The following is a 25099-nucleotide window of genomic DNA, read 5'->3' on the forward strand; positions in this document are numbered from 1 at the left end:
TTTTCTGCAACCCTATATATTTATGAAGAGATGTGGTGGTAATTAAAGTGCTTCTGATGTGATGATGATGAATTCGGTATACCGACTAAATTGATAAGACTGACTAGGCTGCTCCTGACCAATGTGCGAGGCCAGATAAAAGCAACAACGGTCTACGACAAGGGTATGCCCTATCATGCGTCCTCTTTGACCTGGCGCTGGAGAAAGTGATCCGTGATGCTGAGGTAAATGCGAGGGGTACGATCCTCTTTAAGTCCACCCAACTACTAATCTATGCTGACGATATCGACCTCATGGGGAGAACGACCTGAGACGTATAAACTGCCTTCATCCAGATCGAGCAGGGGGTGCGAGATCTTGGGCTACACATCAACGAAGGCAAGACAAAATATACGGTGGCAACGTCAGCACCGAAAACCAACCAACCAACAACATCAAACCGCACTGGTCAAACAGGAAGAATAAAGCAAGGAGACTACAACTTTGAGACCGTTGATAATTTCTCCTATCTAGGGTCGAAAATCACAACCGATAACAGCTACGATGATGAAATTCGCGCACGGTTGTTGTCAGCCAACAGAGCCTATTTCAGCTTACAAAAACTGATCCGCTCGAAACGTCTCACCATAGGGTCAAAGCTCTTCCTGTGATTTTGCCAGTCTTCATGTATTCCTCGGAGACTTGGGTTCTTAGCAAGAAAATTGCAAACTCTTGGCCGCTTTCGAGAGAAGAATTCTCCGAAAAATTTTTGACCCCCTGCATGAGGATAGATGATTCCGCAGCCTGCATACCGACGAAATCTATGATCGATACCATGACCGTCAGGCTGTGTATAAAATCCGGCTCAATAGTTTACGGTGGGCGGGTCACTTAATCTGTATGGATGAGGAAGATCCAGCTCGGAAAGTTTATAAGGGCAATATCTATGGTTGAAAATAAGATGGGTCGATGGCGTAGTTCGGGACGCCAGACATCTTTTAGGGATATCGAATTGGTGGACCTCGGCGCAAAACCAGGATGTCTGGAGTTCCTTATTAAGGCAGGCCTAGACCGGATACCGGTTGTTGGGCCGTTGATGATGATGATGACTGCGTCGGGTAACATCCAGTTCGGTGCCACGGTCGGCAGAAACTGCGCTTCCAATGTATATAAATTGTGATAGGGAGAGTACGATGGCTCATCAGACGGAGGACTTTGGTTTTGTTGGAGTTTGTCTTCACTCCAATTCTAATTGCCTCTCCTTCCATATCCTGAGCCATTTGGCTAAGGTTCATGATCCGGTGAGAGAGCAAACAAATATCACCAGCGTAGTCGCGGTGTTTAAGGAACAATCTTATAGGATGATGAATTCCACCACGTCCTCCAGACAAGGCAGCAGGAAGACCGTCACCGAAAACAACCCTGGTGGACTCCATTTTGGAGCTCAAATCCAAATCCAGATTTTAGCTCGGTGTAGCACGGGACTTTTTGCGTCAGCATAAGTCGCTCTGATAATAGCTGTTAGTTTCTCTGGTATGCCCTCCTCCATAGAGTACGCCGGATACATTCCCTGTTCACGATATCGAAAGCTTTATCGAAATCGATTAAGAGCAGGTGGAACGATTATCTAAACGTCGCGCACCGTTTTAGAATGATCCGTAGGGTGTTTATGTGATCAATGCAGGAGGATCCGGAGCGAAAACGAGCTTGCCTTCTGTCAATAAAGCTTTTGAGATGTTTTTTGATACATAACATACAGCGCCGCGTTGAGTTCCAACCTGGAGGTTCCAGTATTGCCCTGCGGTATAGCCCCTATTGTGCCAGTTAAGCGAAGCCTGCGGGTGGGTGTACGAAAAACGGTGAAGTGATCGTATGTCACCAGGACACATGCCTGTAATCGGGCAATGCGCAGTTGATTGAGGTGGTCTAATCAGTTGCGGGAAGTGAGCTATGCTCTCGCCATGATATCTAGAAGAGATGTATTCCAGTAAATTCAGCTAACCGGAGAGATTGGGTAATAATTTAATCGAACCATAATGGCTGTTAAAAAACCAACAGGATCAAAGAGCCTGGCTACCTTACTAGGGACCTGTCGTTTAGTCGGAAGCAATGTCAATGATGGGAGATCCACTCGGAATAGGAGTGTATCACTGGATGGATTTAATTGTAAGTCAAGTGGGAGATTCGTTGGCAACCAATTTGTTAAATGAGACAGGAGAGAGAGAACGATTGCTTGTCCCTATGCAATCCCATTGGACTTTGACGGAAATATCTTGATGAAAGAATGTGGTTGATGTCACGAGCCTTGTGTGCCGCCTGCAGTTCAGTATCAAGATTTAGTAGAAGGTCTATCTATGTAGCATCTTCTTCGGTTGATGCCGGACTGAGCCTTGTTACGCGCTCGATGTTGTAAGGATTATACTGCTGCAGTGCACAGAGTTCATTGGATGGACTCAAAATTAAATTTGCCCGGATGCTCTCATCAAGGAGCCATTTCTGTGGTTGGGTACCACCCAAATCTTTCGGAACATTCGCCTCTCCACTTCACTTTATTCAAGGAATTTTCGTTGCATTTTGGCACCCAAGCGTCGAAGGCAACTCCCAACTTCTATTATACAATATGGTGTGGAATGTAGTAGCCAGGAATCTACTTTGGGAGTGCCACCAGCTTATGTCCTAATTTTTCTTAGTCAATGATGAAGACCACGTGCTTCCACTGAGGATTGGAATTGGGTGCGGTCGGTCGCTCAAGTCTGGAACCTCTGGACTACCATTATCAATTCGTGAATTAGTTTTGGTGATGACCGCAGCAATGTTCTTCCTCCAGATGGCCAATATCAGGAGCCCCTTTTGCAACCAAAATCGTTGTACAAAGTCATTCAAACGTACGTTTTGGTTGTTAATCTGGACTGTGAACAACTGCATCGGTCTCTGTATGGGCAGCATCGTAGAAGCTGGTCCAAATACAACTCAACCTAATTGCTTGGCTTGTATGTGGATTCGCCAGATTGCCCACTGCCAAGTCCAGGCTGCACAATGAATCTCTAAACATCTGCCCCAAGGAAGACGTCGACACGTGCTGATGCTCCAATTGTTGGATCTGCCAAACTGTATTCCGTTGCCTTTGGCTAATTTGCTCTTTTGGGGTAATTGTCGCCAAGATCACCATCTCTAGGAGGTGTAAACATTGAGTGCAATAAACGGGGGAAAGGTGCTAATTATGCAGAATGCGTGAAAAGGGGTGTTGCTTCAACGCCTACCGCTTTTACATCGGTATGTAGTAAGTTCTACGTAATTGGAGTTAACGTGCCAATTGCAAAGTGGCAAGACTCGTCTATGATTCAGGATCGTAAAGTGTTCGGCCTGAATGTCGATGGTTAGACTTGTCAACAGTATTGGCTTGCGCCGTCGCTAAGAATTCCTCTCATAGCGGTGGAGTCCTAGATCTAACAAGACTCGTTGAAATGTTATACTGTTGGAATGCAGACGAGGGTTTCTGCATCGAAGTCTGTTGTTGTGCCAAAAACAAGTTGTGAAGTTCGAGCATCGCAATGCCGCCTATCCTTGAGTCACAACCATTGCCTTAAGCTGTTGACAACAACTTATTCCGTGGAGATCATGACAAAAACCTTAGGAAGCTGGGTCACCTTATGCTACTAGGTCGCTTCAATCTATGTTCCATCGTTGGTGTACCAATTGATGGTCGTGTCGGTTGCGGCGATATGCGTTGTTTAATTGGTTCCACTTGCTTTGCTAACGTGATGCGCATGACTGGAGTTTGCTGAACTTAATCCTAGCTAAATTGATAGCGTATCAAATTCTATTTTTTTTTATTAGCCTTTGTCCCGGGTCTATTCGGCTGAATTGGCTTTGCTTATTGCTCCGGTGATAAGCTTCCGCTGGAGTCCCAAGGTTTTGACTTCGGCTTACCGCGCGAAAAATGATTGTTGTTTTGGGTTGCTTTATGGTGTCCAAGCCAATTCTTTTTAGACATCGGACTTCTTATATATTCGGACGTGATCATAGCGAATTATGTTCAAGATGATTAAGACGTTTTTCTCTAAAATGGTTATTCTTAGATACTTTAACAGGCCTTGAAGTTGGAAATGCTTGCATTGACTAAGCGCACTGCGTTGAACTTAGTGGTTTCGGGACGACAATAGACATAACTAATGCATCCCAGTGGTTAAAGGAAAGCCTCATTGCGCTAACTACAGCTAATAGTGTTTTAGGCGGATCATAATTCACTGCTTCGATATTATAGAATCGTCCAATATGTATTTCCATCGCTTTCTTTGGACTGTCGTAGTGATAATTCACAGCTTCCCATACCTCTTGGTAGTCCCGGTGTACAGGCCACCGAGACCGGGAAACTCTGTTTTATAAGTGCCTTTGAATGCCAACCAATTTTGTGGCGATCCGTCAAAAGAGGGTATTGCCAGCAGATTCAGTCTAATGTCCTGGCGTCCGGGGGTCTTCGCTAGGCGTCAGTGATGTTTATCAAGTGGACCATAAAAGAGCTAAAAATGAGGAAAAGATATTTAAATGGCATCCTCTCTGCCTTAGGGCGAAGGTTCGCTCAAAGCCAAATACATGCTTACTAATCATACCAGTGAATGCGAAACTCACTAAGCGAACCTCCGGTCGGGGACCAATTGAGCCTAATGGGACCCAACATTGATCACTACTTGTTAAGTACGTGGAACAGCACATGTGCTATTGCTATCCTCTAGTGGTAGCTATTGAATCATTTATGATTTGTCTGTCAATTGTTATGATTTCCTTGAAAAAAGCTGAACATTTTCTGGAAGTTTCATTGTCTTCGAAAATCCATGATAGTATCTTTTGCCAATTTATCTAAACCAATCTCTCCATTCATGAGATGAAACTTCCCGAAAAAGTTTCAATTTAGCTATGCAAACACCATGAAAATGATGAGAAAATCTAACTGATCAAAGCCTGGAATCTCTAAGCTAAATCTGGCTGGCATTCCCGGATCACATAGTATATGTAGGACGGAATATTTTTATCGCTCCCCAGCGCTATTGCCAAAAAAAAAACCTAAAATCACTATAACAAACTACCCGACTCTGAGATGAATGCGCTCCGTCTACAAACCCATTGCAACCGTCCAAAGCAATTCATAGGAAATGCAGTCGAAATCCCTGATAATACCATGGACTGTACAAAGTCCTTCTTCTCTCCAGGATAAATCCTCTTCCACAAACCGCATTATATAATACCTGCTCAGTGGAATGTATGAGTATTTGTATTCTTCAGTACTAAAATCCAGAAATTCATTTTGTTTTTTGTTTTCCTGGAAATTTTTTTTCCTTCATTTTTTGTTATCCTTTTTCGGTACTTTTCTGGTTTCCGCATCATCTACCTCTTTTTTGTGTCATTTATCTGACGTTCGTTGCTTTTCTTTTTCTTGACCAGATAACGACATATACACACAAGGACGAGAATAATAAATGGCTGATAAAACCGTACAATAAAGAATCTGTACGGAAAGTCCGAATCCTTAAGCATGGCGATTTGGTTCGACTGGAGCACGTTCAGACCAGACGTAATTTGCACTCACATCGGGAACCGGCACCGCTCACTAAGAAGCATCTTCAAGTGACTGGTTATGGAGAGGTAATTGCTTTATGAGAAGTTCGTGTGTTCTAGGAGCGTGGTCGGAGTGAGGTTCGTCCTTGCTGTTTTTCAGGTGGAACTAACATTCGGGACAAGCCTGAACTGCAGGAATGTCGTTCAAGTGGTTCTTATGAATTATTAAATAAGCAGCTGTTTAGTTGGGTGCACCGAAAATGTTGGTTCTCTATATCCTTTCATTGAGTTCAAGGAGAGTTCACAAAACTAGCTGCAAATATGAGGACTACTGAACGATGTTCCTGCAAAGAATGACCAAATAACTCCTTCCTGTTCCATTAGGGAAAGCATATGGCAGAGCTGTTCCTACCACGCTCACAAGGAGCCTCCGAGTCACTTTTTAATGACCGATAAATTAAAACAACTAACTCATATGTTTGCATTATCTTCCTTGTTTGCTCCATGGATTTTTTCATCTTGGACTGGACTACCGGATGCCGATGACTGCACTGGAAACCCACACGGAATGCCTGTTTGCTCCCATCGCTCTCGATGGCTTTTGTCCCTGACGTTCTCATTGTTTTGCTACTTGGCTACAGAATGGCATAGGTGATGCCAACGATGTGTGGAAAGTTCTAATTGTCGACGGCAGACAAAACGACTCAGTACTAACTGTTACGAGTAAACTACTAATTGTTCACTATCTCCAGAACTGTGTACTCACGGCTAGCGGAAAGCAATTACCAAAATGGGGCTTCGAGCAGCAGGAGGTATCCTGTAATCCGAATATACGAGACAAGAATGCATATTGGAATGTTGAAGATAATTTTCATGAGAAATGTAAGTCCTGTTAGTGGTCGTGTATCTTGCCACGGAGGAGCCGTGTAGGACTAGGTGCTTCCACTCCTGGCTAAGTAACACAACACTCCACTTAATTTTATAGAGTGCAGAACTTTACTAAGATGAAATTTACGACCTCACTAATTATTGTATTTTGCTGGTGTTCCTCCGTACAGTGCCCAATGTTAGCTTCAACGTTTACGCACCTGGATTCATTTCGAGGTTCTTGGAGTCGCATGCTGTTATGATCCAGGGGAATGCTGGCCTGAAGCCGAAGGAGGGAGAGGTCACAAGTCGACCATGGCAATGGCCTATTAATTATCGGGTGAGTAAGAAATATGGTTTTTAGTCTCCATGTTTTTTGGCAAGTGTGTAGGTTTTTGCGTTCCAGCAATTTGAAACGATGGAAGCCGCTTTCATCCTGGCTGTGGTCAGGTAAACTTTCCGACCCCCTATTTTCAGAAAATGTTCCATTACTGAATATCACGTTATTGCAAAAAAGCTCTTTCGCTTCATAAGCTGCTCTGAGTAAACAAGGACATGTAAGGATGTGCGTATAAATAATTTATTGCTCAAGTTGTTTCTGCTGAAGAATGTCCTTGGAGATGCGAAAAATAAGTAAAAAGAGAATATAACCTACTTGGATGTGTGTACATTATCTATGGGAATTGAAAATAATTAAAGGAACACTTTAATTTGAAAAAGGAAGGAATTTAAAATCCTGTGGTTTGTGACTACGTCAGACAAATGGAATGGAAGTAATCCTTCTCGTCTGAAAGGTATAAAATTGAGAAAATAAGCTGCCTCTGTAAATTTTCTTGGATCAACCTTGACCAATTCAGGTGGTCAAGGAACTTTCCCGGTTCTGTTGTCTGAGAATGACCTATGTTCAGACACTATATTCAAAGAATGACTCACCACTTTCGTTGATTTTCGAGCTGCCCCAAAGCGTATACCTTGTATTGGTGTCGCAGCTTGTTAACAGGTTAACAGAGAGGCATGCAGGCTCTTCCTGGCGGAGAATCGTGGTCTATGTCTGTCCTAATCAGTGTCTCTTGTGCTGTAGAATAAATAATATATTTACTTTGAGGTCTCTTGATAGTTCAGCTTCCTCCGATGTAGGGCTTTTATATTAGTGCGACGTTGTTGTCTTGCTCTCCGGGTGGAAGACCAGTTGATAACCTGAGGCGCATTTCGAGCGCCACCCTCAACCTAATCTGCCAGCGGCAACCCCCGTCAGTGTCAGCAATGCCAAAGGAACATCACCAGTATTTACGCATTGTTTGCTTGCTTGAAGTACACTTCCCAGGCAGCATCCAAAATCTAATCTCGGGGCCAACAGGTGCATACAGCCCTCAACCGAGAGACTGGAATCTGGCATGCAAAGTAGTATCACTGGAGCGAGTGAAATGGGCATTTAACTCGTTCCATAGATACAAGTCTGCAGGTCCGGATGGCATCATCTCTGCGCTAGTAATAGAAGGAATGGATGCCCTGGGTCTACACATTCGGAATATATATCGTGCATGCCTAGCACACGGTCATATTCCAATTAAATGGCGGGATGTGAAGGTGTTGTTCATTTCCAAACCAGGAAAACCCACCTACACAGACGCAAAGAGCTTTCCACCGATCAGCCTAACGTCCTTTCTGCTAAAAGGACTAGAAAGATTAGTAGATCGGTTCATAAGGGATACACACATTCCTAAATGGCCACTTCATCATAGGCAACACGCCTACCAGAAAGGCAAATCCACGGAGACAGCACTCCATGAACTTACGGCAAAAATTGAAAAGGCGATGTCCGATAAAGGATACGCCTTAGGCGCATTCATGGACATCGAAGGTGCCTTCAATTATGCCTCATTTGCGGCAATTTGTGATGCGGCAAGACAGCATGGAATCGAACCGCTGCTAATCAGTTGGATCCTTCACATGCTAGAGTGGGGAAAAATCCACATATCGGTCGGCCAGAAGTCTATTGAAGCAGGATGTCTCAGGGGCTGCCCACAGGGAGGGGTTCTCTCTCCACTGTTATGGCTCTTGGTGATGGATACCCTGCTGTGGCTCCTGGAGGACAAAAAAGTCTTCGCGCAAGCATTTGCGGACGACCTAGCCGTAATAATTACCGGCAAGATTGCGGACACAGTATGTGACCGCTTGAATGCAACTCTGCATGTAATCCACAGCTGGTGCCTCCGCAATGGACTCATGGTGAACGCTAGGAAGACTGGACTAGTTATGTTCACTAGGAATGTCAGGTGGCACAAACAGTCAAGTACTTAGGAGTACATTTCGACTCCAAGTTAACGTGGAAGCATCATATCCAGGAACAATACCAGAAATCCTGCAGATTGCTCTGGTGCTGTAGGAATGCGATAGGTAAGACCTGGCGTCTTTCACCTAAACGGATATATTGGATGTATACATCCATAATAAAACCCATTTTGATGTATGCCTGCATCGTCTGGTGGCCAAGACTGAACTTTGCTAACAGCAGGAAGCTGCTAACGCAGATTCTGAGACTTGGTTGCCTAAGTATTACTGGAGCAATGAGTACTACGCCGACTGCGGCAGCTGAAGCTATCCTAAATTTACCCCCCATTCACTTGGAGGTGAAACGGAAAGCAGCCAACGACGCATATAGGCTCGATACCATTGGGGCGTGGAAAGGCGGCCAATCCAACGGGCATGCGTCTATCTGGAAATTCCTTGGAAAACATCCGGTAGCCCTGATGCCGACCGATCATATGGTTTCCAGATTCGCCTTTGAAAAGACATACACTGTCGTAATCACCGAAAGAGAAGAATGGTCGACAAGTGGCCATGAGTCTTTTCAGATTACAGACCTAATAATCTTCACCGACGGGTCAGTCACGGAGGATGGATCGGGTGCAGGTGTGTTCTCGGAGAATCCGATTATAGAACTGGCCCGACCCCTCGGAAAAATGACGACCATATTCCAGGCGGAGATATATGCCATTTCACTGGCAGCAGAAGAATGTCTGCGACAAAAATGGAGGGGTCGCACCATTCGAACCTGTTCCGAGAGTCGGGCGGCATTATCAGCACTAAATGGCAACAACATATCAAGCCAGTTGGTGTGGAGTTGTCATCAGATGCTGCTGAAACTTGGCCGACTGAACGAAACATTTCTGATGTGGGTGCCGGGGCACTCTAACATCGCCGAAGGTCTGGATCCACAATGGTGGGGCCAGAACCAGCTCTTGGAATCCGACCATCTACTGTCAAGTCTACTCTGAAGGGTGAAATTGCGAGGATTCACGCAACCGAGTGGAGAAATTTGGACTCTTGCCGGCGAGCGAAAATCCTTGTGAAGGAGCCTAGGGCCACTAGAGCGGCATTTTTGTTGTCCCTTAAGAAGTGGGACATGAAAACCCTAGTAGGGCTTTTGACGGGACCCTGCCCCTTAAACTACCATATGGAAAAGATTGGGGTAGTGGTTTCGGCTGTGTGCAGCCAATGTGAGGAGGAGGAGGAGACAGCCCTGCACTTTTTATGCAGCTCGGCATCCTCAGATCTCAGACGAAGACACCTTGGCAAGGTTTTCTTCAATGAGCAATTTGCACACTCTCTGCCTCTTGAGAATGTTCTCAGATTCGCTAAAGCCTGCGAACACCGTAGGCGGGAAGCCATTGAATAGGCAACTTACGGGGATAGTACAATGGGCCTAATAATGGCCTGAGTGCTCGGAGCTGCGGCTCCCCCCATTTAACTAAACTAAACTACGCATTGTTTTTGAGTGACTTCAGCAATTTGTCTCCATATCAATGTCACCAAATACGTCTTTGGAGCCTCCAAAGTGAATTATCTGGGATACTATGTAGATAGACGAGCACGGACCAACATCGCTGCTGGAAAAAGAGACAGCAATTTGTGATGGCGAAGAGGCAGCATCATTGGAGCAGCTGAGAAGATTTCTGGAGATGGTAAATTTCTATAGGCGCCACTTGTCGAGAACAGCCCAAGTGCAGGCGGCTCTACATCGTCTGTTATTCGGAGCCAAAAAGAGGGACAAGACCCTCAATTTTTGGACTTCAGGGTTGGAATAAGACTTCTCGGAGGCGAAGCGTTAGCTTGCGGACAATTGGACTACGTAAGTGAATTCGCTAAGCAAATTTGTTACGTTGCAGGTGAAGATAATGTTGTCTCGTATTGCTAGCATCACCGAAGTCAAATGGATTCCCTCTACCGGCGGCTTCTACTGTATCTACTGTACCTCCAGCTGTGTCTACATCCCCTTCTGCCAAGGACGACCATACCAAGCCCCCCGATTCAGCCCAATCACTGAATTCCGCCGAAAACGTGAACCGCAACACTGGTGCAGTGCCAAAAATGCAGCGATCGACGTCGTCATCTGCATGTTCCCGACGGCTCAGGAATCCGTTAGACGATACTGTGACTTCCGAAAAGGCGCTTTCTACTGTGCATAACAATGTAGTCTCAACATCATCTCAGGAGTCTATGCACCAGGCGTCTCATTCTGCATTGAATTCGCCTGCAATGCCCTCCTACATCAGGGTTGCTTCCACTGGCTCTACACTCCTAATCCAGCGGCCCCCATGCGACGAGTTACGGTCCACCGAGCCTCCGATCCTGTCTCGCTCCATCGCGCCTACGATGGGACAATATCCGCAGCCTCCTCAGCAAGTTTTGAGTCGGAACACAGTCGCCCCATTTTCTGACATCGTTCCTGTCGCCAACGAAGCTCCGCTTCCCGCTACCGCCATATATCCTGGCACTTCATCCATCCATACCAGTGGCCCCAAGTTAAAGTGGGCGTCCCCACCTAAACAGCTCTTCATCTCCAGGCTAGCGTTCACAACGTCTACGGACGATGTTCTGGAGTATATAAAGAGCAAAGTTTTACTCTCTCCTCTGTCCTGCATTAAACTCACAAAAGACGACAACACCGACCGGGTAATTGCATCTTTCAAGGTTACTTATCCACACGAAGTTGATGTCCTCGGCAACCCTTCTTTCTGGCCTGAAGGTGTATTCATAAAGCCGTATAAGCGCCCCAATTCGCGGGTAAATTTCAGGGCAACCCGCCTGCCTCGCCGAGCTATATAACTGGATCCATGTTCACTGTCCGTCTGTTTTATCAGAACGTCAGGGGTTTAAAAACCAAGCTGGGGGCCTTCAATTTATCCGCGCTGGCTCAGCAACACCATGCCATCTGTATCTCAGAAACCTGGCTAGACGATGCCATATTATACTCCGAGCTCCCCGAAGGGTACTCCACTTTCCGTTGTGACAGGGACCGGGATGCTTCTCGTAAGTCCACAGGCGGTGGAGTCCTAATTGCTATAAAAGATTCACTCCCCGCTGAACTCGTCTTCTTCTCCTCTGGCTTTCCTTTTGATTGTGTTGCTCTTCGTGTCTCCCCGCCCAACTTCCTCCCGTTCATTGTTTCTTGTGTATATGTCCCCTGTGCTAGCCCTTCTCACCTGTATGAGGAATTGTTTGACAGTTTGTCTGAACTCCCTACCGTCAGATTCCCTTCCCTCCCTTTCTTCATTTGTGGAGATTTCAACCTCCCCATGCTCAACTGGCCTAATCATTCTAGTCTTCCAATTCCTTCCAACAACCTCTCCCATTCTTCCCTCCCATTTTCTTCCTTTATGTATACTTGCTCTGCCCTGAATTTCAATACCACCAAAAACTCCTTGGGGCGCACTCTCGATCTCTTCCTTTCCAACCTCCCCGAGCGCCACCTCTCTTTATTTCCTGGCACATCCCCGTATGTAAAACCCAACGCTCACCATCCCGCGGTTGAATTTGAAGCAGAGCTCCCTGGTTCAAAACCCACTAAGTTCAACTTCCGCAAAGCCAATTTTGACGGTCTGAACTCAACTTTAGCGTCTTTCAACTGGGTACATATATTAAGTAATTCATCGTGTGATCAAGCTCTTAACACCTTCTACTATATCCTCTCTGATCTCCTCTCCTGTTATGTCCTTCTTCCCCTTCCTGCCTACGTTCTTACCCAACTTGGTTCACAACGGAACTTCATATTAACATTCGCTTGAAACATACACTGAGGAAGAAGTTTCGGGCTTCTAAAAATGACGCCGACCTTGCTCACTTTAAAGCTATACGATCTACTGTGAAGTCAATGGTCAGAAAAGCGCGTAAAAGGTACCTGTTGAGCGTCGAATCCGCCCTTGCTCGCGGTAACTTAAAACCCTTTTGGTCTCACGCTCGCAACTCTCGTAATCCAACTCAATCTGTCCCTTCTTCTATCAGCTTCGCTGACTCCACTGCCAACTCCCCACAACAATCCTGCGACCTTCTCTGCACCTACTTCTCTTCAGTGTTTTCTTCCTCGAGCCCTTCACCCTCTACACCTTTCATAACCACAGACTCCTCCGAATCACTAGCCATTCCTCTCCTTACGCCTTCCTTGGTTGAGTTCCTCATTGGTAACCTTGACCCCAATGTCGGACCTGGCCCCGATAGGCTTCCTAATCTCTTCCTCTTTAACTGCAGAAAACACATTTCCCTCCCGCTGTGTATAATCTACAACAAAAGTCTAGACGAATGCTACTTTCCCCGTCTCTGGAAAGAGGCCCTTATCATTCCTATCGTCAAGAGCGGAGACCCTTCCCTTGCTGTGAACTATCGCCCCATTTCCCTTCTCTCCTCTTGCTCCAAAATCCTAGAAAGATACGTCAACGACTGGTTGACCGCGCACTTCGGTCACCTCATTGTCAAAGAGCAGCATGGTTTCGTGAAACATAGATCAACGGCTTCAAATCTTCTGGTCTTTACCAACTTTGTTGCTAAACGCTTGAATTCACGACAGGAGGTACATGCTGTTTATACTGATTTCTCCAAAGCCTTTGACACCGTTGACCATAAAATTCTCCTTTCTAAACTTTCTTCGCTAGACTTCCCTCCCTCAGTCATCTCCTGGCTTTCCTCCTATCTCTCATACCGTTCCTGCAAAGTTTCTTTTCATGGCCACTCATCTCGTTCCTTCTCTCCTTTCTTTGGTGTTCCCCAAGGCTCTACACTTGGCCCCCTACTCTTCCTGTTTTTTATCAATGACCTCGCCTCTATCCTCACCTGTCCGTATTTGCTTTACGCAGACGATCTTAAATTGTTTGCCTCTGTTTCGTCTCCATTTGACTGTACTCTCTTACAGTCCAACCTTGATAATTTAGCCCGTTGGTGTTCGGTCAACAAGCTAACACTGAATGTCAACAAATGCCACTGGATGCGCTATTCCCTGAAACCCTCCCCATCATCCTTTTCCTATTCTCTCAGCGGTCAACCCCTTTCACTACTGACCTCCTTCAAAGACCTGGGTGTAATATTCGACGATAAACTTCGTTTCAATTCCCACTTCGTTGACATCATCAATAGAGCTTCCAAAATGTCTGGTTTTATCCTACGTTTCTCGTCCGACTTTACCTCAATCCAGTCTTCCTTAACACTCTTCAATTCCCTTGTCCATTGCTGTGTAGTCTGGTCCCCCTACAGCATCCGTGACGGCCGCGCTCTTGAAGCTGTACAACGCAAATTCACCCTGACCCTCTTTTACAAAAAGAACCTTCCACGGGTTGATTATCCGTCACGACTCCGCACCCTCAATCTCCCCTCCCTACAGCAACGCCGTATCTTCCTTGATATGTGTACCCTTTTCAAACTCTGCAATGGTCTGATGGACTGCTCCGCCAACTCGGATATTACTCTCCGTATCGCCTCGTCTCATAACACACGTAATGCGGACATTTTTGATGTACCCTTCGCCGAGCTCGAGATTTACTTTCACTCTCCGATCCCGAGGTTTTGCCGGTCCTACAATGCCCTACAGCTTGGTTCCTTTGACTCTATGTCCCTCTCTAGCTTTAAGCGCAAAATATGCCATTTACTTGCTCCTCCCTCTGAGGACAATATGTAATAAGAAATTTGCTTTCTGTGTATTGTCCTCATTAAATAAATAAATAAATAAATAAATGTCAGTCTCCATCACCATTGAAGAAATCGGTGCAACCCAGCGAGTAGATGAGGAGTTGCCCAAAATTTTGGAATCTAAGCGCAAATATTCCTTGAGCAACACAGGGAGCAGATGAGACGTTTAGCGAGAGCGCACCACAACAGCGGAAAGATAGTCGTCCACAAGGACCAAGCAACGTGCTGACATGAGTTCGTCATGGTTGACCATGTGTGGAAGCCTCTGGAGTCTCTCTATGAGGGACCATTCAGAATTATTTCATGGTTATTAGACCGAGTTTTCTCTGTGGACGTGAGTGGACGAGAAGCAAATGTCAGCATCAAACGGTTGAAGAGAGTTACGTTCACAATTGGACCGTCAAAGTAGCCGAACCCTCACCAACAGCAATACTCGATTTTCAAATTAGCTCGCTCGGAGGGGAGTGATGTAAAGGGTGAACTACTTGAAGTTCTTCATGTCATCGCGAGGTTGCAATCTTGTTTGCGAAACGATCTTTAGTTCAGTGGATATTAACCATCGTGAGCTGAACAAAAAGGAATATGTTTTCTATCAGAAGTCCTTTTCTGCCTTTGATTCCCACAAGAGATATCGCTGTCCAAATTAATACAGATTGTGGGGTCCATGCAGATGATATGAGTATCCTAGAAAGGTTGCATGTAAGCGTCGAAAGAAGTTGAATTACAAATCAATAAAAAAGAACAAAAATTCATAGGTTAAGGGACGGATTATCCTTGCTAATAAAATATGTTAGTTGGGGTTACCATTATTCAAAATTCCAAATGCACATAGGGAAACCGGGGTAACAATCTTGAACCCATTGATTCGGCCGATCCTGTGATATGGAAGCCAACCCTGATCAATGAATCAAGCCGGAAAGCAGGCAACCAATCCTTGGAAAGGTGGGTCCCCATATGAAATTTATGCTTAATAAAAAAGGATGGCCAATGAAAAACCAGATAGAACAACGGGTTTTACTTTGTATACGTTGGGTCAGAAGTCAAAAAAGTCCCCGCTATCTTTCCCCCAGACTATTTTGTCCAGAAGACATGGACATACCCCTTTCATTTATCGAGGAATTCTTTAAAGGCAAAAAGGTACTAGTGGAGGGAGAGAAATCATTATTGCTACTCTTCAATAATCAAAACTATTAAAGTACTTCCCCGGCCAAACGTCATAGGCCCGTGGTGGACCTCCTTGGGTGTAATTTTAGCGCGCAAAGTACCGCTCCAGGTTTCCTTCCTATTCTCCTTATTGGTGTGCAAAGTCACCCATTCAAGCAGCAGTCAAACGTTGAAAGGCTCCTCACATATAACAAAGTCACCCCAAAAGAAACAAGTCTCTTGCCACCCAAAAGTCTCTCAAAAGCGAAATTGATATCAGGCGCATCGTGCTTCAACAATTGTCTTTGCACATTTCCAGCTGCTCTTCTACCTCCCGAGCTAGAACTCTCTCTCCTTCTCTAAGGCTTATATTGCGGTTCAGAACAATGCGCGGAAGGCTACCTGCAACTCGCTCTTGTACATACTGCCTACAGACCTGTATTGCCTCCTGTACTTTGATGTCTGGACACCGTATAGGGGCAGCTTTATGGTTTTGTTTCAGACCTTTCGGTTCGGTAGTTTCTGAGAATGGGTTCGTTACAAAAATCATCACTTTTGACCCCTCGCACTCCTCGCCTTTCCAACAAATGTCAAAGGTACTGATCAAGACCTATCATTTTATACCAGACATGACTATATAACATATGGTAAGAAAAAATTGTCCACCCCCTTTTGCATGTATGAGGATCCCCTCCCCCTTGATCTCAACGTTGAAAGATGTTACTCGCTGCATGTATAGGCGTTCACAGTTCCCACCTTCTCGTCAAATTTTGTGTCAATTGGTATAGCCGTTTCTGAGAAAAATACGTGTGACAGCTGAACCCAAATTGCAGAAACAACGGTGCTGGCTCCAATGGACATAAGGGAGGTAAATTCCCAAAAAGGAACCAAGGTTAGCGGAAAGAAAATGCGTCCAGTAAAAGAAGTTTACGGCCCGAATTGATTACGCTAGCCTCAGGAAGGTCAAATCGGATCCGGAGCTGATGGACCTGGGAAAAAAGGAACGGCTAGAACGGCTAAAAATTTTTGCCGCGTGGTGGAGAAGTTCTTAGGGGAAGAGGCACAAGTACAGGCCAGAAAGCAAGAGATTGTGATACAATGTAAAGAGATTAATGAAATCACGACCAAGAAGGATACCCGCGAAGCGTCAGAATAGCAGTACGGACCACTTCGTTTGCAGGATTCCTACATCGGAGTGAGGAAGGCATATAGAGGCACGCAAATGGTAACTATAAGCTTACCAACTGAAGCAGCGTTCAAACTGCTAGCGCCTGGTAAAGTAAAAATAGGTTGAATCTTTTGCCAGCTCAGCGAGCAGGTGTCCTTCAAGCGTTGCTTTAGATGTCTTGAATTTGGCTATATAGCGGCAAAATGCACCCTTGACTACGACAAGTTAAAAAGATGCAGAAAATGTAGGGGAGAAGATACAAGTCAACCTCAGCCACTGCGAGGCAGCGCAAGACCTACTTTCGCAGATCATCTATGAGAGGGCAATCGAAGCTGCTATAACTAGCGCGCCTTATCGCAACAATAAGAGTGGTGCCTGGGCTGCAGATGTAACTGGCAAGGCGGTAATAAAGGCGTGTGGAAATCAAGCCAATTAAGAAGTGATGGAGTTACCAGAAGTTTGATTCGTCAGGGTAAAAATAGTTGGCATTTACATATATAGTTGGTATGGTCTACCAAACGCGCCGATAGCAGAATTTGAGGAAATCTTAGGCATGCTGGTCTCGGATGCAAGATGTCAAAGTCCCAAGATCATAGTGGATGATTTTGACGCGTGGGCTGTGGGTTAGTGCAGTCGAACTACAAACATCTGGGCCCGTACTCTGCTCCAGACTTTCCCAGAGTTAGACTTGTTACTTGCAAACCTTTCGTAGGACAGGGTCGGGCTCAGTAGTCGGTTTGCCATGTGTGAGTACCACGTTGGGAGAAGAATGGCATGGTTTGTCTGTGACCATTATACTCATAGGGACCAACATATAATTCTCCTCCAAATCAAATATGGGTCATGCGGCGATGTGTGTTCCCACGGAGTTGGAAACCGGGGCTGGTCCGTGAAAAGGTTTGCATTCATAGGGATGCTATTGGGAGGCCATAATTCCGGTGGTGCGGCTTCAGAAAAGGTAGGGCAAATGATGTGACGCTGAGGCGGTGAGTCGCCGCAAAAAGGTGATCAAACCATTAGTGGAATGAGGAGATCACGGAGTTGCGGGCTACATGTTTTCAAGCTACAAGGATAAATCAACAATTTAGAGGAAGACCAGACTTCGACGAGAAACATCAAGTATATGTGAACCGTCGAGTTAGACTATACGGCTATACGGATTGGCATCTTGAACTCAGACCCGATTGGTTTATCAACGTATTTGAAACATGCATGGTAGAAGGATTTTTGTCCGCTTGGTGGAAGAGGCAAAAACTAATTTTGCTCCCGAACCGAATAAGCAACTAGGACATCCATCAGCATACTGCCCCGATTTGCCTTATTGACATGGTGAGAAAGATGCTCGAAAGGGCCATCTACAATAGACTTCTCCCTATCATTGAATATAAGGATGGACTATCAGAGTGACCATTTGGATTTCGACAAACTCATTCAACGATCGACGCCGTAGACGTTGTTTTTAGCTGGCTGGAGACGCGATGTCGTCTAATATATACTGTGCCGTAATGACGTTGGACGTCCAAAATACGTTCTAGCTGGGAGCGGATAAGAAGCTCAATGGCTAAAGTGAGTTCCCTAGTTATTAAACTAAGCTCTTCGAAAGTCACCTCTCGAGAGGACACTTTAGCACAATGTGAATGAGGTAAGGCCATTTGACCAGAACGTCATAGAAGAAATAGGGTCAATGCCTTGGGTGAGTTACGAGTAGTTAGACGGTAGAAGTGGCAATGAATGGGTTCTACCTAAAACAGCTGCCTCTTAGGATCTGCATTCTGACAAGGATCCTGATGTATTAGGAATATTTTGATCAGAAGAGTTGTTTTTTGAGAATTCCTGGCAGGATTTGAATCAAGAGCGAAGGGCATAGGCAGTTAGATAGTATGGGCTTAAATCCATATTTTGTTTTGGCAAACCAATGTTCGCCACCTTTCTCTTAATCTTTCTGACATGTAGGGCTCAAATTAGACCAGTGATCAAATTTGTCAAAACGGCAAAGGGAGCCAATTATTTATTTAAAACATAAAAGACTTGAATATGTCCCTTTTTTGTGAGCATGACATCCCTTTGTCAAGTCCTTTTATTATTTACTAATATTCATAAACTCAAACTCATTCAATTTTTTAAAGACCCCCAAATTCTGTTGTCACTTTACTCATCTCTGGTATTTATGTCGGTCATATATCTCTTCTTTCAGGGACAATTTTTCTCAGGCAGCGCATACCGTATCTACTTGCTGGGCAATCCAATAATCTGGTGGAGCAATCTCATCTTTCTGCTGTTATTCCTAATCGTCTTGTTTATTACAGCTATTAAGGAGCAACGTCGTGGTCCAAGTACGGAGAGCATAAAGAACGGTAATTTTTATATGAAGACATTTCATTATCCTGTTCCTATTTAGGCTCCTTGCATGCATAGGATACATACATGGGTGTATACCGGCTCGGTGGATGCTACCATCAATGACTTCCTGTTAGGGTGGTTTGGGAGCCCAGTACAGCCTTGGGAACCCGAGGCATTGCTGCTGTTTTCTTAAGTGTGTTAGGAAGAAGGAGAGGATGGGGGCATCATTATCATCATCAAGAAGTAATTTCTTTGGGAATGCTGGAAAATAGAAACATGCATGGGCCTGAGGAGGCGGGGTGGGGGTATGTAAGAAAATGCTGATGAACGGCTGTTGTCACTTTTAAAGCAAGGGGAGTTCTATTTCTCAAGGGTGAATCGGTGGTGGATTGTTTTGTGAGCGAAGAAACCAGATGAGGGGGAAGTTTTTTTCTTAATGAAAATGTGTTAAAAGACATTCCTGAAAAGAAGCCTTTTACAATTGTTTCTCGACGTGAAGGAGCTGGGTGAAAGCCGTTGAACAAATGTTATTATTATTGGATTTGCGTGCCATCAGATGGAAGCCTGGGAAAATAGGGCATCGAGCGCGGTAAAGTGGGTCGAGAGAAGGCTGAAAATTCAAGAAATGTATTGTTGTTAAATTACAGTATTGAAATTTGGTACAATTGTTCTTGTGATAGCACTCAATTTGTATGGTTTGGGGGTAGATAGCATCTATTGTAATAAAGATAAATTTTTCAGGAGGAAGCTATCTCCGTTTTGAGAGTTCGGAACATGATACAGGAGGTACAGTCTACATTTCTCTGATAATGCCCTTACTCAATCAGGACCAACTGAACTGGCTGAGCCAATTAAAGCGGGGCCATCTCCATAAAATACCTCTTCCTGGCTCATAAACGATTTATCATTTCAATTTTCAATAAATTGCATCACATGATTTAGGTCAATGGAATTCTCATCGAGTATGATTTCGCGTGCATATCGAAAATACGTTAAACCAATTATTGCATTAACATAATTACGTTGTTATCCTATTTATATAGCTCTTCGTCGAATCATGTTCATTTTATTTATGCGTTTTCATTGATGATTTTCAGCAAAACTCAGGCAATCTCTCCAGGCTGCCGTGTGGCTGTTTGCCGGTTGGATTCTGCATTATTTGCCATTTTGGGCAATGGGACGAGTCCTGTATTTTCATCATTATTTTCCAGCACTCATATTCAACTCCATGCTAACAGGTATGTCAAAGAATGCATTGAATTCAATTTGTGTAATTGCGGAGTAATCCTTATTGACGTTGAGTGTGTGGTTATTCTGAAAGAATCTCCTTCGGTAAAAGTGTAGTTTTCGTGAAATTTTGATTAAGGTCATCATCAAAAACCATCATCATCAACGGCGCAACAACCGGTATCCGGTCTAGGCCTGCTGTAATAAGGAACTCCAGGCACTCTGGTTTTGCGCCGAGATCCACCAATTCAATATCCCTAAAAGCTGTCTACCTTGCAGCGCCCCTGTTCCGAAAGAAAGCTCAGTCAGAATCGCTAGTCCTGAGCAGATGGATTCGGACACAAACCTCCTCCTCCTCCTCAAAAGCGGGCTGATAGAACTAGAGGAACTATTGGACCGAACCTTCTATAGGCGAACGTGAAGAGCAACGGAAGACGGTTGGAGAGTAGAAACAGCCGCACTCCCCGATGAGAACACTGTGCTTGCGTCAAACGGACCGCAGACAGCCCACTGCAAAGCGAACTGGGAAAAAAAGCGGAAAGAGGACGACGTGCCTGAAGGACACTTTATCGAAGTAGTTTCCGGGGCCCAAAAAAATGAAGGCGAAGAAGGAAAAAAGAAAACAACTGACTACGCCGCCAAAGACACGTCTGTCCAAAAACAAGGAGGCTGCCATCCAGAAGCCAGGAGCAGAAGAAACGAGGAAACGAAGAAGGACTAGACCGTCGGCTCTGTTCATTAACCTGACGAAAGGCAAGACATTTGTGGAAGTCCTTAATGAAATCCACTACAGGATGAAACCTAAAGACAGAGGAGCAGAGGTATCTTCCAAATGGAGGACGAGGAGTGGCGGAGGTCTCGTCGAACTAGGCCCAAAGACGACTAGCAAGAGTACGTTCTGCGAAGCGGTCAAGGGTCTATTGGTGGAGAAGGCTCTTATTTCCAGGCTATAGCCCATGTGCTCTCTAGAAATCCTGGATCTTGACTTCCTCACAAAAAAGGTCGAACTGGAGGAGGCGATATAGCGTGAATGTCCAGAGGTAACCAATGTCCGGATAGGTATCACCTCTGTAAATGCTCGAGGCCAAAAACATGCGTAGTGGAAGTCCCCGAGCAATATGCGAGGAAACTACTTAGCGATGGGAGAATCAAAATTGGATGGGTACTATGCAGGGTGCGAATGCCGATAGTCCTCACCACGTGCTACAGGTGTTTTGACTATGGACAGACGTTAGCAGCTTGCTGGGGACCGGACAAAAGGACAGCATGCCGGAGATGCGGCCAATTGGGTCATCAAGCGAAGACCTGGAATGGAAGCGTGAATTGCGTTCTCTGCAGGGATCGTGGCGCACCTGGTGAGAGCGTCGTACACACTGCGGGTTTGGGATGGTGTCCAATCTTCAGGGCGGAATTGGAAAGGGCTAGGGTGTGACTGACATGATTCGCATTTTTCAAATCAACGTACACCGGAGTGCAACCGCTCACCAGTTACTAGTACAGTTCGCTGCGGAAGTAAATGCTGATCTAGTGCTAATTAGCGAGCAATACTGAAACAAGGGCCCGGCCTCATGGCATCTTGACTTATCGGGCACTGCTGCCATCTGGGTTCGGGACAACGTTCGACTTCGTATTCTTGCGGAGGGCCGAGGGGACGGGTTTGTCTGGATTCGGTGTTTAGGGATAACTTTTTTTAGCGTATACCTGACGCCGAACGAGACGATATCGGAATCTCGGCGCCGGCTTGATCCTCTGGAGGACGCCGTTTCGAGCGCGGAGGGACGAATCGCAGGTAGGCAGTGATTTTAATGCCAGGGCCCTTGAATGGGGCATGCCTCAGTGAGACTCCAGAGGGAAACGGATTCTGGAAATGGTGGCGAGAACCTGGCTCGTAGTTTTAAACACCGGATCTATGCCAACATTTCGGCGCCCAGGCTGTGAAGGAAGCATTCCTGACATCACTTTTGCGTCGGAATCTCTGGCATCATTGTTGGATGGGTGGTGAGTCCTAGAAGACTTCTCGGCAAGTTATCAACAGTACGTCGCATTCGAAGTGGTTGACGCTACTTGCCGGCGAGCATCTACACGACACTCCCACTGCGTGTGAAATGTCGCGAGAGTGAACATCGGGAAGTTCGTCGAAGCTCTTGGAGCAAGCAGAGCTGCGCTATAGGGCGCTCCGGGGGGTGGTAGTGTCGCAGCTGACACCGTGGTAAATTCAGTGATGAACCTGATAACGACGACGTGTTAGGTTTCCATGCCCCGGGGGGTCCCCAAGCGCGACAAGCTTTCTATGTACTGGTGGACGGGAGAAATTGCCGACCTACGGAGCGAGTGTCATAAGCTCCGCCGTTTAGCACAACGTTTGCACGCCAACGAGGAGGCAAGCGCCATAAAGGCAAAGTTTAGATCACCAAAAAGGAGACTCCGCAGCAAAGCTCGCGGTTGGCGGAGCCCTGTCAACAAGTTGAATGAGGACCCGTGGGAACTTGGCTATAAGCTTTTCACCCGGAAAATCCGGGCTCTGCGAAGTTCCTGCATACTAAGTACTGACCAGATGGACCGCATTGTGTGGGTATTGTTCCCCAGACATCCTACACGGGTTGATGTCAATAGCGCGGAAAGTGTCCAGGATTGCCCTCTTTTCACAATGAGAGAGCTTGAAGAAGCGGTTCTCATCATGAAAACAAAAAGGCGTCAGGTCTTGATGGCATCTCGGTAGAATTTTATAAACTGGTGTTCCGCCAACGCTTGCTTGCTGCTTGAGGCGTTCAACGGTTGCTTGAAGAAGAGCATTTTTCCTTGTAGCTGGAAAGTAACCACACTCGCGCTGATCAGCAAGGGCAAAGGAGACTCGGAGCTCCCGTCTGTATACCGACCGCTGTGTATGCTTGACAGCCGGGAAAGTGCTCGAGAAACTTATCAGGAGTAGACTCATTGAAGCGATCCCCGCCAAAGGGGCAGTTCGGGTTCAGAACAGGGAGATCCACAGTGGATGCTATTATGGAGGTCGTAGATGCGGTTCATCGAGCCGAGGCGCACAGCCGCAATCTCGACGGATAGTGCTCCTCATAACGCTTGATGTCAGAAATGCCTTCAATTCCCTAAGATAGACAGATATGCTAGGCGCATTAGAAAACTCATTGCACGTGCCAAGCTTGCGGATGCTGAGGGATTATTTGAAGGACCGCTTCCTGCTCTATGAGACGCTAGAGGGTCAAAAGAGGATGGAAATCACGTCACATATGGATCGGCGAGTTGACTATAGAGTCAAAAACAGTGTTTAATTTCCTTGGTTTAATGCTCGTCTCGAAAATGAGCTTTTTCGAGCAAATGAAAGCAGGAGCAGACGGGGCTGCAGTTGGAGCCTCGGCCTTGAGCCGGCTTAAGGCCGAATGCTGGGATTGCCGCAGGGTACTGGGTTTGCCCGGAGGGCCACACGGCCACATCTTAACCCCTCTGACCATTGAGCCTTTGGTTGTCACCTGTGGTTTTCGGGAGGATCCTCCTTACTGAGCTACCTCACCGAGACAAGGTAGGTAATCGTCAAGGGGGCCAACAACGGTATTACTCGCTGATTAGCACTAGATCCATTTCCTTCGCAGTGAACTGCGCGAGTAGCTGGTGAGCGGTTCCACTTCGGGGCATGTTAATTTGTAGAATGCGGATCATACCATTCGTGCCCTACCCCTTTCCAGTTCCGCCCTAAGGATTGGACACCATAGTTCAGACACCTGCAGCACTTGATGGTGATTATTTGCATTCGTATCCTGTATACTACACATCCAATGTTGATTTTCTCGTTGCTAAGAAGTTTCCTCGCATATTGCTCAGCACGCATTTACAGAGGTGGTGCATATCCGGGTATTGGTTGCCTCTGGACATTCACGACTTCGGGCTTTCTCCACTTCGAACTTTTTTGTGAAGCAGTCAGGATCTCGGCTTTCTAGAGAGCACATAGGCTCTACACTAAAAACAAGAGCCCTCTCCCCCAATAACCCCTTGACCACTTCGCAGAACGTACTCTTGCTAGTGGTCTTCGGACCTTGTTTGGCGAAGACTCCGCCACCCTTCGTTTTTCTTCTGGAAGACACCTCTGCTCCGTTGTCTTCAGGCTTGATTCTGGGGCGGATTTCACTAAGAACTTGTCTTTCGTCGGCTTAATGAGCAGAGTCGACTTCGTTTCCTCGTTTTTTCTACTACGGGCTTTTGGTTTGTAGCCTCCTTGTCTTTGGAAAGATGAGTCTCTGGCGGCATAGCCAGTTGTTTGCCTTTTATTCTTCTTCGTCTTCTTTTTTTTGGGCCCTGGAAACTACTTTGATAAAGTCTCCTTCGGGTAAGTTGTCCTCTTTCCGCTTTTTCCCCAGTTTGTTTCGCAGTGGGCTATCTGCGATCCGTTTGGCGCTAGTAGTGTTCTCAGAGGAAAGTGCGGCTGTTTTTGCTTTCCAAGCGTCTTCGGCTGGTCTTCATACTCGCCTGTAGAAGAAGATGCGTTCTAGTAGTCCTTCCAGTTCCATCAGCCCGTTTTTGAAGCTTTTGATGATAGGAGGAACGTTGGCGACTGTATAAGTTAACCGTTGCCACGCATTTCCTGATGAGCCTTTCCCCTTCGAATCCCGCTACGACAGTCGACTGCTACTACTCGGTTTGTCTCTGAATTCACCTGCTCAGGACTAACGATTCTGACTGGTTTTTTTCCGGAACAGAAACACAACAGAGTATTGGAATTGCCGTCGTCACACTGTTCGTCGGGCCATTTGGTAAGGCTTCCTCTTTATTTGGGTGTCCCGTTGTCACATCGGGCATTTCAGTTGATGCATGTTTGTGCTGTGCCAAAACGCAGTCAGTTCTTCCTTCTTCCCTGCTATT

General features: G+C 45.9%; 1 protein-coding gene across 1 annotated transcript in view; it reads left to right on the plus strand.

The window, feature by feature from the left end:
* The window catches only part of LOC119653064 (protein O-mannosyl-transferase 2), a 108573-nt gene that overhangs the window by 42900 nt on the left and 40574 nt on the right, over positions 1 to 25099 (plus strand). Inside the window, exons 8-12 of the mRNA XM_038057542.1 lie at positions 5419 to 5619; positions 6174 to 6414; positions 6591 to 6739; positions 18861 to 19020; positions 20104 to 20244. Coding sequence (XP_037913470.1) covers positions 5419 to 5619; positions 6174 to 6414; positions 6591 to 6739; positions 18861 to 19020; positions 20104 to 20244 — 892 coding nt within the window. The remainder of the gene's footprint in view (positions 1 to 5418; positions 5620 to 6173; positions 6415 to 6590; positions 6740 to 18860; positions 19021 to 20103; positions 20245 to 25099) is intronic.

The sequence above is a fragment of the Hermetia illucens genome, chromosome 3 (genome assembly GCF_905115235.1).
Source record: "Hermetia illucens chromosome 3, iHerIll2.2.curated.20191125, whole genome shotgun sequence".
Classification (NCBI taxonomy): Eukaryota; Metazoa; Arthropoda; class Insecta; order Diptera; family Stratiomyidae; genus Hermetia; species Hermetia illucens.